At 34.6% G+C, this 17,218-nt stretch overlaps 1 protein-coding gene across 22 annotated transcripts in view; it reads left to right on the top strand.

Moving 5' to 3' along the window:
* The window catches only part of CHD9 (chromodomain helicase DNA binding protein 9), a 276,773-nt gene that overhangs the window by 165,068 nt on the left and 94,487 nt on the right, over positions 1-17,218 (top strand). For 21 of the 22 annotated variants that reach the window (XR_002519241.2, XM_021931967.2, XM_017953359.3 and 18 more), the window contains 7 exons: positions 6,252-6,363; positions 9,989-10,135; positions 11,007-11,075; positions 11,159-11,214; positions 12,492-12,609; positions 14,929-15,015; positions 15,159-15,296. Coding sequence is in view for 21 of the 22 variants with exons in the window: in XM_021931967.2 (XP_021787659.1) it covers positions 6,252-6,363; positions 9,989-10,135; positions 11,007-11,075; positions 11,159-11,214; positions 12,492-12,609; positions 14,929-15,015; positions 15,159-15,296 (727 nt within the window). In the remaining variant the exon portion in view is untranslated. Of the gene's footprint in view, positions 1-6,251; positions 6,364-7,082; positions 7,135-9,988; positions 10,136-11,006; positions 11,076-11,158; positions 11,215-12,491; positions 12,610-14,928; positions 15,016-15,158; positions 15,297-17,218 lie in introns of those variants that run through there. The other variant, XM_021931972.2, reaches the window with a different exon arrangement.

The raw sequence follows: 17,218 nt of genomic DNA, 5'->3' as shown, positions 1-17,218 counted from the left end.
ACTCACCTTCCTCAAATGTTAACATCTTATGAACCATAGCACAATTATCAGTACCAGGAAATAAACATTTTAATAATCCTGTTAACTAATCTGCAGACCTCATGCAAGTTTTGTGAGTTCCCTTTTTTTTGTTGGCCAGGATCCAATTCAGGATCCAACATTTAATTTTGTTGTCATATCTCCTTAGTTTCCTTCAATTTAGGATAACTCCTCAGACTTTTTTCTTCTATGATGTTTTCATTTTTGTAACATACTGGCCAGTTATTTTGTAGAATGTACATCAATTTGAGTTTGTTGGGCATTTTCTCATAAAGATTCTGTATTTTATTTTATTTTTGAGACAAGAGTCTTGCTCTGTCGCCCAAGCTGGAGTACAGTGGTGCGGATCTTGGCTTACGGCAACGTCCGCCTCTCAGGTTCAAGCGGTTCTCCTGCCTCAGCCTCCCAAGTAGCTGGGATCACAGACATGTGCTATCACGCCTAGCTGATTTTTGTATTTTTAGTAGAGATGGGGTTTCACCATGTTGGCCAGGTTGATCTTGAACTCCTGACCTGAGGTGATCCTTTCTCCTCGGCTCCCAGAAGTGCTGGGATTACAGGCATGAGCCACCACGCCTGTCTAGAATCTGTATTTTAAATAGCTTTCACTAAGCTTTCCCCAAATGTTTAGGCACTGCTGATCTGATACCAGCCTAATTAATTATGCCTCTCTATAATATTACCTAGATGCCATTTTAGAATCTGTAATAAATTGGTAAGATTTATAGTTTTCAAGGTTCATTGTAAATAACCCTATTTCTAAAATCTCTCTCTCTAGATAGATCATTTTATTTAAAAAAATTTATAATATTTTAGAAATAGGGTTTTACTTTGTTTACCAGCTTGGCCTAGAACTCCTAGGCTCAAGTCTCCTCCCACTTCAGTCTACCAAGTAGCTAGAACTACGGGGTGCATACTTATACTCCTTTCTTTCTTTCTTTCTTTTTTATTTTTTTATTAACTCAGGATTACTGTTTTTTTTTTTTTAATCTAATTTTGAAATGCCACCCGAATTAACCCAGAATTGTATCAGCCAAAAATGATTTCAGAATTGACTTTTTTCCTATCATGGATATGTACCCTTTTTAAATAGAAAAGGCGTGTGTAATGTTTTGGACTTAGAAGGTTTAGTAGGGAAATACTATATATCTGAAATATCTCTTACAAAGTTAGAATCTGAAAACGATTTTTGCATGGGTTGTTAAAAATGACTAATGAATTCATGATGCTATTCCAGACATGTAGAACAATGTTGGAAGAATAATACAGAATATATGGAAAATAAAGTGAAAGTTGCTTTTTTGTTTTTAAGTAAAATTTTCAAATAATTAGTATAACAAAAGGCTTATCTAAGGTGTGATGGGAAACATTTTTATCTAACCCAACCCCACCACTCAAAAGGGCAAGTGTTTAAGATTTATTTGGTAGTTAGTATTTATTAGTATTTTCTAGAGATTTAGGTAATATTTATCTATAAAAATAATGTTTAAGCAGCTTGGTCCTTTGTCCTTAGAGAATCTTCATTTAATCCCCTTATGCTATTGTAAAAGAATAGCGGAACCAGTTCATAGTCATTTGTAAAATTTTTTTTTTTTTTTTTGAGATGGAGTCTTGCTCAGTCGCCCAGGCTGGAGCACAATGGCCGGATCTCAGCTCACAGCAAGCTCCGCCTTCCGGGTTTACGCCATTCTCCTGCCTCAGCCTCCCGAGTAGCTGGGACTACAGGCGCCCACCACCTCGCCCGGCTAGTTTTTTATATTTTTTAGTAGAGACGGGGTTTCACCGTGTTAGCCAGGATGGTCTTGATCTCCCGACCTCGTGATCCGCCCGTCTCGGCCTCCCAAAGTGCTGGGATTACAGTCATTTGTAAATTTAAAAAAATATTTAAATATCTCTGCCTCTCATTTCATTGAAAGTTTTCTTCATTGGGATTTGAGTCTTTAAGCAGCCACATAAAAGATATTGCATCAGAATGTGCATTCACATAATTCATTTAGCTTACCAAACATTGAAAAAATACCTTTTTAAGCAATATATGAAGGGTATTAATAGGCCATGATTTCCATTTCATGGGAGATTGTTATTTAAACAACTACACTCTCCGTATGTTGTTCTCATCTACAGACTAGTTGAAAATACACATTTAAGTTGGAGATTGATAGCAAGTAGGAGAAGGTATCAAATATGTATTTTTACTACCCAGTTTTATTTAGTATTGTCCCTTACTTTGCCATTAAATATCATCTGCACCAGTGTCTTAGGATGTAGCAAATATTCACAAGCAAAGTGATGGATACCTTTAGGAGGAGGTTCTTACTGGGAGAGGCATGAGAGGGGGCTTCTGGGAAACTAATGTCTTGTTTCTTGATCTGGAAGCTGGCTACACAGATATTTTCTGTTTGAGAAAATTGATTGAGCAGTACTCTTATTTGTGCACTTTTCTGACTTTGCGTTACACTTTAATATTAGTAGACTTGCACTGATAGCTTTACGGAAAATGAGAGATTGGATTGGAGGCATATTGAAGTTGTAATACCTATAAGATACCCATATATATGTCTAATAAGCAATTAGTTCTTTGAACGTGAAGCTCGGGGGAAAGATCTGAACTAGAGATAAGAGATTTGAGGATCTTTAACTTCTAGTTGGTAGTTAAGAATAGATTAAATGAAATCTCTCAGGGACAAACAGTATATAGAGAAGGAAGGCGGCTGAAGACAGAACTTTGAGAGAAACCAAAGTTTAACAGGCTGACAGAGAAGAATTGTCAATGACTGAATCCTACGGAAAACTAACATTCAAGGTGTAGATGCAGGAAGAAGAGCCAAAATTTAGTAAAACCAAGTTCAGTGAGAACCAGAAGACTCTCATGTCAGGGAGCCAGGAAGGGGGCCAAAAGGAAACAGTTACACATTGCGGCCCGGCGCGGTGGCTCAAGCCTGTAATCCCAGCACTTTGGGAGGCCGAGACGGGTGGATCACGAGGTCAGGAGATCGAGACCATCCTGGCTAACACGGTGAAACCCCGTCTCTACTAAAAAATATAAAAAACTAGCCGGGCGAGGTGGTGGGCGCCTGTAGTCCCAGCTACTCGGGAGGCTGAGGCAGGAGAATGGCGTAAACCCGGGAGGCGGAGCTTGCAGTGAGCTGAGATCCAGCCACTGCACTCCAGCCTGGGCTACAGAGCGAGACTCTGTCTCAAAAAAAAAAAAAAAAAAAAGACTTAGTTACATGTTAGGATTTTTTTTTTCAAGTTCCGTTGGATTTGCATTTTAAAAGTCTTTTGAGTCCTTAAGCATTAGGAGTTTAGACTTTGGAGTGAGGCATACTTAGTTTCTGTCTCTATTCTTACTATTTGTGTGACTTTGAGCAAGTTATTTAACTTCTCTAAGCCTCAATTTCCTCTTATAAAATAATAGTACTTCCCTTTTAAAGTTGTGTGAACATCAAGTGAGAGAATGCATGTAAAGTCAGCACAGAGGGTGACTCATAGTAAACACTGAATAAATGGAAGCTATGAATATTAAAAGTAGTTGTAAGAGTTGAGATTATAGTGGGTTGAGGAATGAAATGGAAATGACTCTTTTGAGAGCTATGGATACAAAGGGGGAAGAACAAGATCATATGGAATCTAACAGTAAATATAGCCTCAAGGGAGATTTTTATTTTAGGAAAGGAACTAGAGCAGGAAAAGGGACTAGAACAGAGAGGAAATAAACAGTGAAAGTGGCGAGAGCGAATGAAGTGTAACTATGGTTGGTTCCTTAATGTTCCTTCAGAATATCTTTGTATTTCTTCTGATTTCCTGCTTCCAACATAAGCAGTATTTCTTACTGTTATTTACTTTCTTCACATACTCAGAAGAGTGCAGGTGAGACACCCAGTAAGAATTACCATTATTCTGTTGAATGTGGTAATCATACCAATAACAAGAATAATATAGGGAGAAAGCGTTCTATAACTTTTTCTCGCCTCAAGTCTAGTCATCCAGTCGATAACCAAGTCCTGTTGGTTCTGCTTCCACAATAAAAAATTATATCTTTATTTACCTCTTCATCCACATTCTCACAACCCTAGATTACACTCTTTATCTCTCCCCTGAATTGTCATTTGCCTTATCATTGGTTTCCCTGCCTTGCATTTCACTTCCTTGTCGTCACATTACCCCCTTGCTTATAATTCTTATATCTTCCAAATGCTTTTTTTAATTTATTCAAAATAACTCACTGCCTGTTCATTAAACATTTGTTGCCAGTGATGAACAAGACAGATTCCTTTTAAATTCTTGCTCTCAAGAGCTTAAAAGATGCCCTTAAAATGTGAACTCTTTGTGTGTCATACAAGGCCTTCTGTGATCTTCACGCTTTCTGCTTATCCAGCTGTCTGCCACCTCCTTCTGGGGTACTCTGTGTATTTCTTTCACGCTATTACCATTGCATATTCACCTCTTCTGTGGTATCTGTCTGCCTGGATTGTACTCTACCACTTTCACTACCTGTTAAACTTCTTTTCATCATATCAAATGTTATCTTTTCTGTAAAGCACCCTTTACTCTTCAATAACCATGAGCACTTCTTCGTGTTCACTTTGCATCCTGTGTTAACCCCCACTTTGGCATTTTAGCTGTGATCATAGTCTAACTATGACACTTTAAGGTTAGGAACTGTGTCACTATATTTTCAAATCCTAGAGCCTAGGAAAGTGTTTGGCATAGAATATTTAGAAGTTGTTAGCATTAGTTGAGAAATTACTATACAATTTCAAGACTGTGCTGAAAGCTGGTATGCATTATGCCACTTAATTCTCAGCAACAGTAGATGTAGTTATTATGGTATCCCTATTTTCCAGGCAAGGAAACTAAGGCTAAAAGAACTAATTTGCCCAATGTCTCACAGATAAGTACATGATGGAGTCAGGGTTTAAATCTTGACCCTGTGTTTTCAAAGTGCATGCTCTTAACCTCCAAATTCTCCTACATTAATAAATAGTTGTTGAAAGAATTCTGATATCTTTTTGATAAATCATATCTGAAAGTATTTGGGAGATTTTCCATTTTTATTTTGCAGATATTTAAAATAGTACATTGCTGATTAATAATTACCATGATTTAAAATCATGCCCCTGCATTTGTTGAAGCAGATAAGGAAATGTGAGAGTTATGTATTTATACCTCTCATCAAGACAGAAAAAAACCACTTTCATTTTAGATAGCTCCATCTGACGTGTATATGAGTAAATATCAATATATATATAAACACATATATAAAGATATACTGACACACACATGCTATAGGAATATAAAAAATAATAGTTCTTATGCTTAGGAACATGCAGTACAGATAAGCCTTAACATAAATTAAAGAATTAAATAACAACTAATTGTTAAAGTGCCTTAAGTAATTGTCTTTCTCCTGTAGAGTAGAAGGAAGTAGAGGCTTTTAACAAATAGGGGGATTCAAGGATAATAAGTGGATTCGAATTTAATAAGAGAAAAAAAATCTGTCATTCCAAATCTGCAAGATAATAAATACAGTTGTATCACCTCACATTTTTCCTATGAAAAGTAGTCTTAAGCCTAAAAAACAAATAAGACTTGACTGCCTTTTTTTTTACCCACTAAATTTATTTATTTGTTTGTTTGCTTGCTTGCTTGCTTATTTATTCATTGAGATGGAGTTTTGCTCTTGTTGCCAGGCTGGAGTGCAATGGCGCAGTCTTGGCTCACTGCAACCTCTGCCTCTCGGGCTCAAGCGATTCTCCTGACTCAGCCTCCCAGGTAGCTGGGATTACAGACGCCCGCCACCACACCAGGCTAATTTTTGTATTTTTAGTAGAGACAGGTTTCACCATGTTGGCCAGGCTGGTCTCGAACTCCTGACCTTTTCCCACCTGCCTCGGCCTCCCAAAGTGCTGGGATTACAAGGCATGAGCCACTGCGCCTAGCCTACTTGACTGCCTTTCTGTGTTTAGAAGTGCATTAATTGTACTTTTAAGTACATTAATTATACTTCCAAACGTATAATTGGATGGTGTTTGTTCCATTAGAATAGAGTTTATGTTTTGAAAATGTCAACATGGATTTCAGGATAATTATCATCCTTAGTTGGACATGCAAGTGATATAAAGTGGAAACAAGTTTATCATGACAATCTTAATTTAATCAAATTTAGGAAAATTCAAAGAATTCTTATTTTTCTTTTCCTCTTGAAACAGCAAACTCATTATTACATTGGGTAAGAAACAAAAAAGAAAGAATGAGTCTTCAGATGAAATATCTGATGCAGAACAGATGCCACAGCATACATTAAAAGATCAAGACTCTCAAGTGAGTATTACAATTTTTTCTGGAAATGAAACACTGTTAGAATGATTTAGTTAGCATAATATTGCCTTATAGATATTTACATTTTAGTTTAGAAGTAAAAATACATTTTGTAGTATGGTACAAGTTGTGAAGTAGCATTATTACAATATGTCCTGGTAATATTACCATAGAATATTAGATGTGGGAGGAAACTAACATATCCTCTCCAAACCCCCATTTTTCAGATAATGAAACTGAAACCCAGAGAGGTTAAGTAACAATACAAAGTCCTTGATGGCTTTTAGCATGGAGGAGTATTTAATGATATTATCCTGTGCTTATAGAATTCTTTTGAATGAACATGATGGACATAGTAATTTTTTAAATCACATACAAACGACAGAGCAAATGGATTGAATCATTCCTAGAAATAATTCCTTTGGTCTGTTTCTGTGAAGAAAAGATAACTGACTATATTAAAAATCCCCTAACGTAGACGGAAGAAATACTATGCATTTTGCCTTCTTTTTTTTTTTTTTTTTTTTTTTTTCTGAATAGGTGGATATTCAAAATAACCCTGTGAAGTTAAAATTATTTATAGTGAAGGTCATAATAATTCAGGCCACCCTCTGATCTCTAATAATTAAAGTACGACTGTAGGCCGTAGGGGTGGTGGCAGTTGTGAATTATGGGGCCAGAAAGCCCCTGAATGGCCTTTCTTCTTCCTTATGCAGCTTCTTATCCAATGGGAGAGTAGTGGCTCAAGGCTCCTGGGCTGCTGCAAGAGTTGAGGTAAGGGCAGTGACTGAAGCTCCTAATATTACATGGCCTGGCTTTTTCATCATATGTTATCCTTAACTTAGGCAAACTTATATTTAACTTATTCCATATGATTACATTTAGTTTAATTTTTGCTGAAATAATGCTGGCCATTTTTCCGTTATGTAATTTCCAAACAATGAAATGGTAGGCTAGGTCAACATGAACATTTCTTCCATGTTTTTCACTGTAGTATTAGGTTGTTTTGACAGGTGTGTTGCTTTAACACACACACAAAAAATGGTGAAGGTAAAAATATTTTCTAATAGTTATAAATCTATATTGTTGATATATTTGATTGTGTAATTAAATAAATGATGGAAAAATCCATGTAGCTTTCAACCATGTTGGAAACTAATTAAGGTTTGGAATCAGTTAGAAATCTAAAAATGTGATTTGGTATTTAATTTTGTTACTTTTAATCTTAATAAAGAATATTACAGTTGTCCAACTATATTTAGAGACCTAAATTACAAAGAAAAATGCCCCTGCAACAGATTATACTATTGGGAATATTATAGGAAACAAGTGCAACGTTAAAATAGTGAAGTACTATATTATTTAAAACATGCTTCTGACCTCCTATGTGAAGTGCTATGGACTGATCTCTTGAAGCCTTTAAGACTTAAGAAGCTAAAAATAAGAAATTAGAAGGGACAGTTTATCAAGATTTCCAGTTGTGCTTTAAAAAACATGGAGAAAGAAAGCCAGAAAAAGCACATGCCAAAAATGTAGAAGTCAGATTCATTTTTATGTTTTTAAACTAGTAGCGATGTTGTATGGCAGGTAATGATAATTGGTGAGAATGATACCTTATTTGGCTTTACCTAATTAATGTGTAACTATATCCTCTAGTGGAGTATAATTTACGGTAAAATCTTCTATAATCTCGTAATTCATACACTTTTAAATTAATCTGTTAGACAAAGTCTTTGTAGGATGAGGGAACAGTTTACAATAAGTAACCTTCATTCTATCCGAGTGGACTTTTGTGAGCTTAAAAGATTCTTTGAGGTCACTCACTTGCTATTTACTAAAAACTAAGTGAGTTGTCTCTAAGTACTAATAGATGTCTAAATGACCAGAAAGGAAACTAATGCTGAAAACATCTAACAGAATTTTCTAAAAATGTACTGAACTAGTCTCAAATTTCATTATTTAAAAGTCATGCCTAATGAGACATTGATAATATGTCACAGTTGTTTATTAATTAAAACTATTCTTGAACATTAAGATCTATATGGTGCCCATAATAGAATTCTAAATATTCTTTTAGCCTAGTGTTAGTAATCCATAGAATTCCCCCCTCCCAGAGAATAGTAAGTAATTCATATCCTTTTCAAAACAGGATGAAGGAAAATTGGGTTTCTATTAGCCCTTTAATTAGGATTTTTATATGTCACCAGGCTGTGTTACTTTGAGGTTTGAAATGTCAACGTCTTCATGGCCAAGAAACATTTGACCCATCCTAATGAGGCATGGTGTTATCTAGTACATTTGACTGACCATATGAGTGCCTTTCTTTCTCTCAGTATTTTACTACTCACAAGAGAAAGGGGCAGAGGCATGACTGCATGCATATAGTTTGTCACCACACTGTAACAGTGACTCAGCTATTTTCGTCATGGCTATGAAGGTAAATTAAAGACCTGCCAAATAGAAGACAAGCAGAAACCAAAAGAACTTGTGGTTTATTTTGCTGGTTCCATTTTTTGGAAGTGTCATGAAGTTACTAAATATATAGAAGAAATTGGACTAGTAAAAAGAAGAGAGAGATTTGCCACATATTAAGCAATTGAACAGTTGGTTGAGATGCCACTACCCCCATGAAATGTCTCTACCCCATGAGATTACAAGGGAAATTTAAAAAATAAATCTAAGTCATTTGGGATTTTGAAACCAACCTGAGTTTTTATCTTTATTGTGGAAACACTAAAAGAGATGTAACTTTGTTTTTGTTTTTTAAGTTCTCCTTGAAATATAAAACTTTTGAAAAAATATTAGATATTTAGGGAGGTAAGTAAAGCCATGTATATTTGATTCCAGATTTAAAATTACTTAGATTATTTAAAAATTATCTTACTACATGTAATACCTTGTAAAAGGCTTAGTTTTGTGTGATGATAGTGATTTTTTTATATTTAAGGAAAGCTACTAAAGTTAGTGAAACCGTTTCTTCTCTCATTCACAATTATTTGGTAGATTTAATGCTTGCTTATTTTGTGCATTTCTTTTAAAATATTTTATGTTATTCTGCTTTAAACACAGTTTCATGTGTTTTGGCAAATACTATTGAATTTATTCTTCTAGATTTATACCCCCAATTCTATACCCAGTATTCATCTGATACACTTTTTACGTTTTGGACTAAAACTGTGAAATTATTAATAGTTTAAATATTTATTGCCCAAGGTATGAAATAGTTAAATAAAACAGATACCTTTTTATTCTTAACAACAGTTTCTAAAGATAAGTAATGTAGTAATAAAGGTATTACTAATAAAATATATTTTGCCCAACCTGTGAAATAATTTTTTAAAAAAAGAGGGATCTCTTTATTCTTAATGATTTCCAAATTAACATAATAAAAGTATTACTAATATTTGTTGTTTGAAATTATAGAAAGTAGAACTGTAGGAAGATTGTAAGCCTGTGGCAAATGGCAAATTATAATCTTCCTCTAATTAAAAACAAAACAGGAAAAGATGAGCATTGAGTATCATGTTGAAAATTTAATATACAAAACCGCCAACTCTAGGGGTAATTATTTTTAAGAACTTTTCTTCAAAATAAATTATATAAATCTGATCCTTGTGGTTCGTTACAGAAAAGAAGATCAAATCGACAAATTAAAAGAAAAAAATACGCAGAAGATGTAGAAGGGAAGCAATCTGAAGAAGAGGTTAAAGGTTCTATGAAAATAAAAAAGAATTCAGCTCCTTTACCTGGTGAACAGCCTTTACAGTTGTTTGTGGTAAGCATATTTAGAATTATGACTGCAAAACATTTTAAACCAACATAAATTCTATAAGGTACTTGTATTGTTTTTTCTTCTGAAAATTGCTCCAACTTAATCCTTCTGGATTCCATATTATTAGTTAATTGAGTCATTCAAATTAGAAACCTAGGAATTCATCCTCTCTTCGTTTTCCTTTGCCTCTTCATCCAGGTTGTCACTATACTTTCTACCTCCTAAATATATGTTCTTGAAATTCTATCTTTTCTGCAGAATATTTCTAAATTACAAGTCTAATCACATTATTTTTCTACTGAAAACTCCTGTAATAGTTTCCTGAACCTTACAAAAATAACGATGCCTTTTTAGCAGTGTGTAAACCCCTTTGTCTGGATTTTCTGGTGTTGTTTCCTGCTACTTCTCCATAAGCACTCACTCCTCTGTTTTATGAACACATTTGCCTGAATGCCATATGTACTTCTCTCGTCTTTAATTTTTTAAGTCCCCCTTATATGCATTATGAGCCAACCACTCAGTCACTAGCTGAGTACCTTGAGAAAGTACTTATTTAACTATGCCTAAATTTCCTAATCTGTAAAATGGAAATGATAACAATGAAGATAATAGATTCAATTAATATATGTAAAATGCTTAGAATAATGACTAGCACATTAAAAAGCACAATATGTTTGCTACAGAGATAATGCAGGTGATGAAAAGGACAATAACTATATTTTTTTCATTTTTGTTTTTCTAACATGTAACATAGTGTCTGGCACATATGCTGTATAAATATTTGTTGAATTATAGTATGTTCATCAACATACAAAGTGGCAACTAAAAGATCTTTCAGAATGTGTTGTCATTATTTCTTTCCTCCCTCCCATAGGAGAATCCGAGTGAAGAAGATGCTGCAATTGTAGACAAAATTCTATCTTCTAGAATTGTAAAAAAGGAAGTAAGTACTGGTACATTACATTTTACACTTCATATTCTGTGGCCTGTTTAAAAGAGTCACCATTACTGATTTTCTTTTCTTAGATATCACCTGGAGTGATGATTGATACTGAAGAATTTTTTGTAAAATACAAGAATTAGTAAGTATTTGAGTTAGAAAAATAAAAGAAAGATGTTGATTTACATATAAATTACTTTATTTAATAAATTAAAATTATGATTTTCATTTTATCCACATTTTTTATAATTTTTATCATTTATACCTGTATAAATCAAGAATCATTAAAAAGTGAAAAGGGCCCATTTGAAAACCTTTCATGTTAAAATTGAATGATTTGGCTGGGCGGGGTGGCTCACACCTGTAATCCCGGCACTTTGGGAGGCCAAGGTGGGAGGATCACAAGGTGAAGAGATTGAGACCATCCTGGCCAACATGGTGAAACCTCATCTCTACTAAAAATACAAAACATTAGCTGGACGTGGTGGCGCGTGCCTGTAGTCCCAGCTACTCAAGAGGCTGAGGCAGGAGAATCACTTGAACCCGGGAAGCGGAGATTGCTGTGAGCCAAGGTCGCGCCACTATACTCCAGCCTGGCGACAGAGCGAGACTCCATCTCAAAAAAAAAAAGACAAAAAAAAATTAAATTTTGTTTATTTTCCAGAAAATGTTAATTATTAACATCAAAATGCAAGAATCTTTATAAAATATACTTTTATAATTTATGGACAGCATTCATTGTATTGTTGAACTTTTCAGATTTTATTGTTTTTATAAAAGACATTTCTAATCTACCTATAGTCCCAGCTATTCTGGAGGTTGATACAGGAGGATCTCTTAAGCCTAGGAGTCTGAAGCCAGCCTGGGCAACATAGTGAGACTCCATCTCTTTAAAAACAATTTTTTTTTTCCTGATCTTTAGGTTTTTATGTCAGATGTACACAATGAGATGATTTGACCTTAAAGTTTTTAATTTTAATTTTGGATGTAGGTCAGTTAACTCGTAAGAGTTGCTAACCAGGGAAAAATCACTTACTCTTCTTTTTATGTATTTTCCAACTTCTCTTTGTACCTCCATGAAAGCGTTTTAAATCACGTTAGTTTCAAAACTAGTTAGCTTTCTGATCACGACAAAACTGTTATAGGAAAGAAAATAATAGATAAATCACATCTTGTGATTAGACTTTTGATCATTTTACTGTTCTGTTTCTATATGGCAAATTGTATACCTTTAGACTATGACCTCCTTAGCATATAGGGATCACAATTACTTTATTTTAGAAATGATATGAATTCTATTAAAGTTAATTGATGAACTACCTATTTGTAAAGTTGAAGAATTATAATAGTTTGGTTTAAAATACATCTTAAAATGCTTATCTGTATCATTCTAATATATTATTTTTATAAAAATTTTAGCTCCTATCTTCACTGTGAGTGGGCCACAGAAGAGCAGCTTTTGAAAGATAAAAGGATCCAGCAGAAAATCAAACGATTCAAATTGAGACAAGCACAAAGAGCACACTTTTTTGCAGATGTAAGAAAAAAATAAATAAGACTATTATGTGTTGGTCTCTGAACACATGTAGCATTATTTATCAAAAATTACACATTATTTTAATTCTTAGACTTCCAGTGTTGATATTTGAATACAAATGCTACCTACATATAGTATTTTTCTATTCTCAAAATTAGGTTGGAAACTGTTTGAAACAGGAACACTGATAATTCAGAATGGTAGATCATGCTTGTATTTTTTAACTAGCATATATTTCAATACTTAGAGTTGAATGTGAGTATGGTTTATTACCAAGAATATATCAGCAAAGTTATTCAAGTGGAGGAAGTGATAATCTAGCAAGTAAATGGAAAATAAGATTTTTCAGTACATGAAATATATTGCATATTTTCTATACCAGCTTCATGTATGTGAACAGAACCTCACTGGAAAAATTTACATGTATAGGCCTGACTAAATGGTCTGATGTTCTTTCCTGGTCCAGATTTTCTAATAGACTCCTTTTAGAGCCACTTTAAGTTCTTAATTTGAGAATTCTAAAAACGTTTTCTTCTAAACAAAATAGTCACGAAAATAGTACAATGAATTCCCGCATTTATTTTAACTAGATTTCCAAAATGTTAACATTTTACCATGTTTGCTTTATCATTTGTATTCATTCTCTCTGTCTCTCTGTCTCTCTCTGTCATACACACGTCTTTTTCTAAACCATTTTAACATTGCAGACACTTTCGTATATATTTCCTAAAAACAACTATATTCTCTTTCATAAAAATAGTAGAACTAACATCGATGTAATACTATTATCTCATCCACAGACCTTATACATATTTCACTAATTGTTCCACTAGTGTTTTTATAACAAAATGTGTGTGTGTGTGTGTGTGTATGTGTGTGTGTATTTTTATCTGGTCCAGAGTCTAATCCAGCAACACGTTACATTTAGTTGTAATATCTCTTTTAGTCAGTCCCTCTTTGTTTTTCATTTCTTGGACATTTTTAAAGAGTACAGCTCATTAATTTTGTAGAATGCCCCTCAATTTGGGGTTGTATGAGGTTTCTTCATGATCCAGGTTAGGCATTTTTTAAAAGAACGCCATAGAAGTGATGGTCTGTTCTTCTAGTGAATGATATAAGATGGTACATGATACCTCTCTACCCCAGTACTGGTGGTTAATCACTAGATTAAGGTGGTATCTGCCAGATATCTTCACTACATAATTACTATTATTCCATTTGTAATTATTAATTTCACATAAAAAATGTGGGCTGGGTATGGTGGCTCATGCCAGAAATCCCAACACTTTGGGAGGATCACTTGAGGCCAAGAGTTTGAGACCAGCCTCGCCAACATATGAGACCTCTATCTCTATTTAAAAAAAAAAAAAAATTATTCTAATGACCTGTGAGTTTGTGAATGCTGGGAGGTCCTCCCATCACCTTAAATATCTCATTTATTCACTATGATCTAGAAATTCCTAATAAGCTGAAGATTTTAGAATTAATTAATAATCATTAAATTTTCATTAAGACTAATTAGGGGAGAGTCAGTGAAGAATTTTAAGTAAAGGAACGATATATAATATTTATATTTGAGAAAGATAACTCTGGGGACATTGTGAAAAACAGATTAAAGGGAGGTGAGACAGTAGTTGGGGTTATTTGTAAAGGTTCAAGTAAGAAGTGAGGATGAGGAAGGAGGAACCAATCCCAGAGTTAAAAGTAGAATCTGTACAAATTGGTTACTTACTAGATGTAGAGGGTAAAGAAAAAGAAGGAATCTAAAATGACTTCTTCATTTCTGACTTGTGTCACTGAGCGTGGGCTATGGAGAGGAAGCTCTGTTACCATTACCCAGTTAGATAATGTAGGAGGAGGTATGGGTTGAAGAGTAACTGAGTGCAAATGAGTTTGAGGTACCTCAGTAAAGTTTATAGTCGGCTCAATAAGTGGGTCTTGAGCACAAGAACCATCAGGTAAAGATAAAGCCTGTGTGAGACAGCTGAGAAATGAGCATACAATGGGATGCATGGTCTTCAACTCTTGCAACCTAAGGAAAAGAATAAAGGAAAGATATAGAGGCTGCTTTCAGGAATTTTTTAAAGCATGTATCTTCTAGAGTACCTTATTTTTTAATACTATTTGATTGGTTTTATTATTTACAACATTATTCATGATATCCTAGCTATCATTTGGAAGTGAAAATGGAAGAATTCCATTTATTGGGCATTTAATTAAAATCAAACTTACAAGGTCTGTAGTGAAATGCTGGTAAATTTGTCCTTTTATCATTCCACTTCTTTGTCAGATGTCAATTAAGTTACCTTTTAATTTTAGATGGAAGAAGAACCATTTAATCCAGACTACGTTGAAGTAGACAGAGTGTTAGAAGTCTCTTTTTGTGAAGATAAGGATACTGGTGAGGTAAATATTTGGTAAAAATACTTTTTAAGTAAGAAAAATCTGAAACTTTCCAAGTATTAAGACCTAGTACTTTATTCTCTGTTTAAACTATTTCTTACTAGTGTCTTTTTCAAAATGGTAAAATGAAAAAAATTTTTTTACAGCCTGTTATTTACTACTTAGTAAAATGGTGCTCATTGCCATATGAAGATAGTACTTGGGAACTGAAAGAAGATGTAGATCTTGCAAAAATAGAAGAGTTTGAACAACTGCAAGCTTCAAGGCCTGACACAAGACGTTTGGTAAGAATCTGTTTTAGACAGCCTTATGAAATCTTAGCACTTGTTTATGTAAGTTACAATATTGCTAATAATTATGTAATTTGTTTTACTTTCATTTCTTTTAAACAGACTTGTTACTATGTGAGTCTAGTTTTGGGAGCCAAAGCTAAAGAGGGAGTTTATATGTGAAAAGACAGGAGCAGATTCCTTTTTGATTAGCACGAAAGTGAGGAAAGCTGCCCTGATAAACATGGAGATGTGACATAAGAGAAGGAAATGAATTAAATATTCCATAGAAGAGATCATATTGTTTTATAATAACTATTTTCTGATCTTCCTAATATTATTTTCTGGTCTTCTTACTTTATTTTCCAGTAATGCCCATAGGCTGTTAACAAAAGCGTATCAGTTTACCCCCATTCCTTTTACCTTCTAAATGCTATTCCTTGAACCAGAAAACAGAAGCATCACCTAATTCAGAGAGGAGTGGGTCAAGGAACGTTGTAAAAGAAAGATTTTCTTTTGGGGTGGGGACTATGCCTTGGTGGTAACATTAAGCCTCATTGAATAAGCTATGTCTTTATATCAATGATTCTCAGTCACAGGTGCATATCAGAATCTCTTCTGGAGCTTTTCAAAAATTAGAGATGCCTTAAATATATGTTATAGACCTTGGTAAAGGGGGCTCAGCCAATAGAATTAATCCCCTTAATTAATGTAAAATTGATGACAACAAGGCTAGTCTGTCATGGTTAAATAATATAGGAGATTTTGTTTTGTTTTGTTTTGTTTTCTTTTCTTTTTGCCAGTATATTGCTGTTAAATAAAATAGCATGTAAGTCATGTAAAGTATTTTGAGATTCTGTAAATGAAATTTTTCCCTGACCCAAACTAATGAATCATTAATGGTGACTGGATTGCTGAAAAGAAGCTGCACAGAACATGATCTAATGCAGAAATTATTTTAAGCAGCAATTAAAATATATGTTAATTATTTTAATGCTCATTGGCTACCACTTAAAAAATGTTTTCTTTAGCAAACACCTGTATTAAGTAGCAGCAGAGCTTCAATAACCAGTCCTGTTCTCTGTATACTGATAGCCTCTTTTGTTTTCCATTTACAATTACCATACACTTACCTGATGTTTAAGAAAAACTCTCCTGAACTGTGTTTTTCCTGTGCTCTCAGGGTAACACAACAATCAACACAAAAGACTTCTGTGACCCCAAAATATGTGGGGAATTCTTCTGACCAGCAAGCAGTCAGTTCTACAGTGGACACCAGCTAGCTGTCCTCTAATTCAGTTCTACCTAGCTCTAATTCACCATCTACCCAGATATAGCATCAGATCCCACATCTTGAGGGTTCAGTCCCACAAGACTGCCCCCTCCTTTCCACCAGTCACAAGTCCAGGGGCCTTCAGAACTTCTGACTGACTGGCTTCAAGTTAGGGTTCCCATTACCCACCACTTTGGGTTTGATTAATTTGCTAGAGCAGCTCACAGCACTCAGGAAGACGTTCAAGTTTTACCGGTTTATTCCTCAGGATATTTTAAAGGATACAAACAAAGAGCCAGAGGAAGAGACACATAGGGCGAGGTCTGAGTGCAGGAGCTTCTGTCCCTGTAGAGTTGGGGTTTGCCACTTTCCTGGCATGTAAATGAGTTCTTATTCACCTTTCTGTCAGTCTCCACATGTTTAGCTCCCTGGAAGTGTTCAGCTCCCTGAAAGTTCACTAAACCCTGTCCTCTTGGGTTTTTATGGAGGCTTCATTATATAGGCATGATTGATTCAGTCATCCAATGGCCATTGGTGATCAACTTGATCTTCTCCCCTTCCTTCCTTCCTCCCCTCCTTCTCTCCTTTTCTTCCCATTCCTCTCCTCTCATTCTCCCCTCTAATCATGCCTTTGTCCTTCTGGTGACCAGCCTCACCTGAATTT

The sequence above is a fragment of the Papio anubis genome, chromosome 18 (genome assembly GCF_008728515.1).
Source record: "Papio anubis isolate 15944 chromosome 18, Panubis1.0, whole genome shotgun sequence".
NCBI classification, from domain to species: domain Eukaryota; kingdom Metazoa; phylum Chordata; class Mammalia; order Primates; family Cercopithecidae; genus Papio; species Papio anubis.
This window is presented reverse-complemented; position numbering and strand designations above follow the sequence as displayed.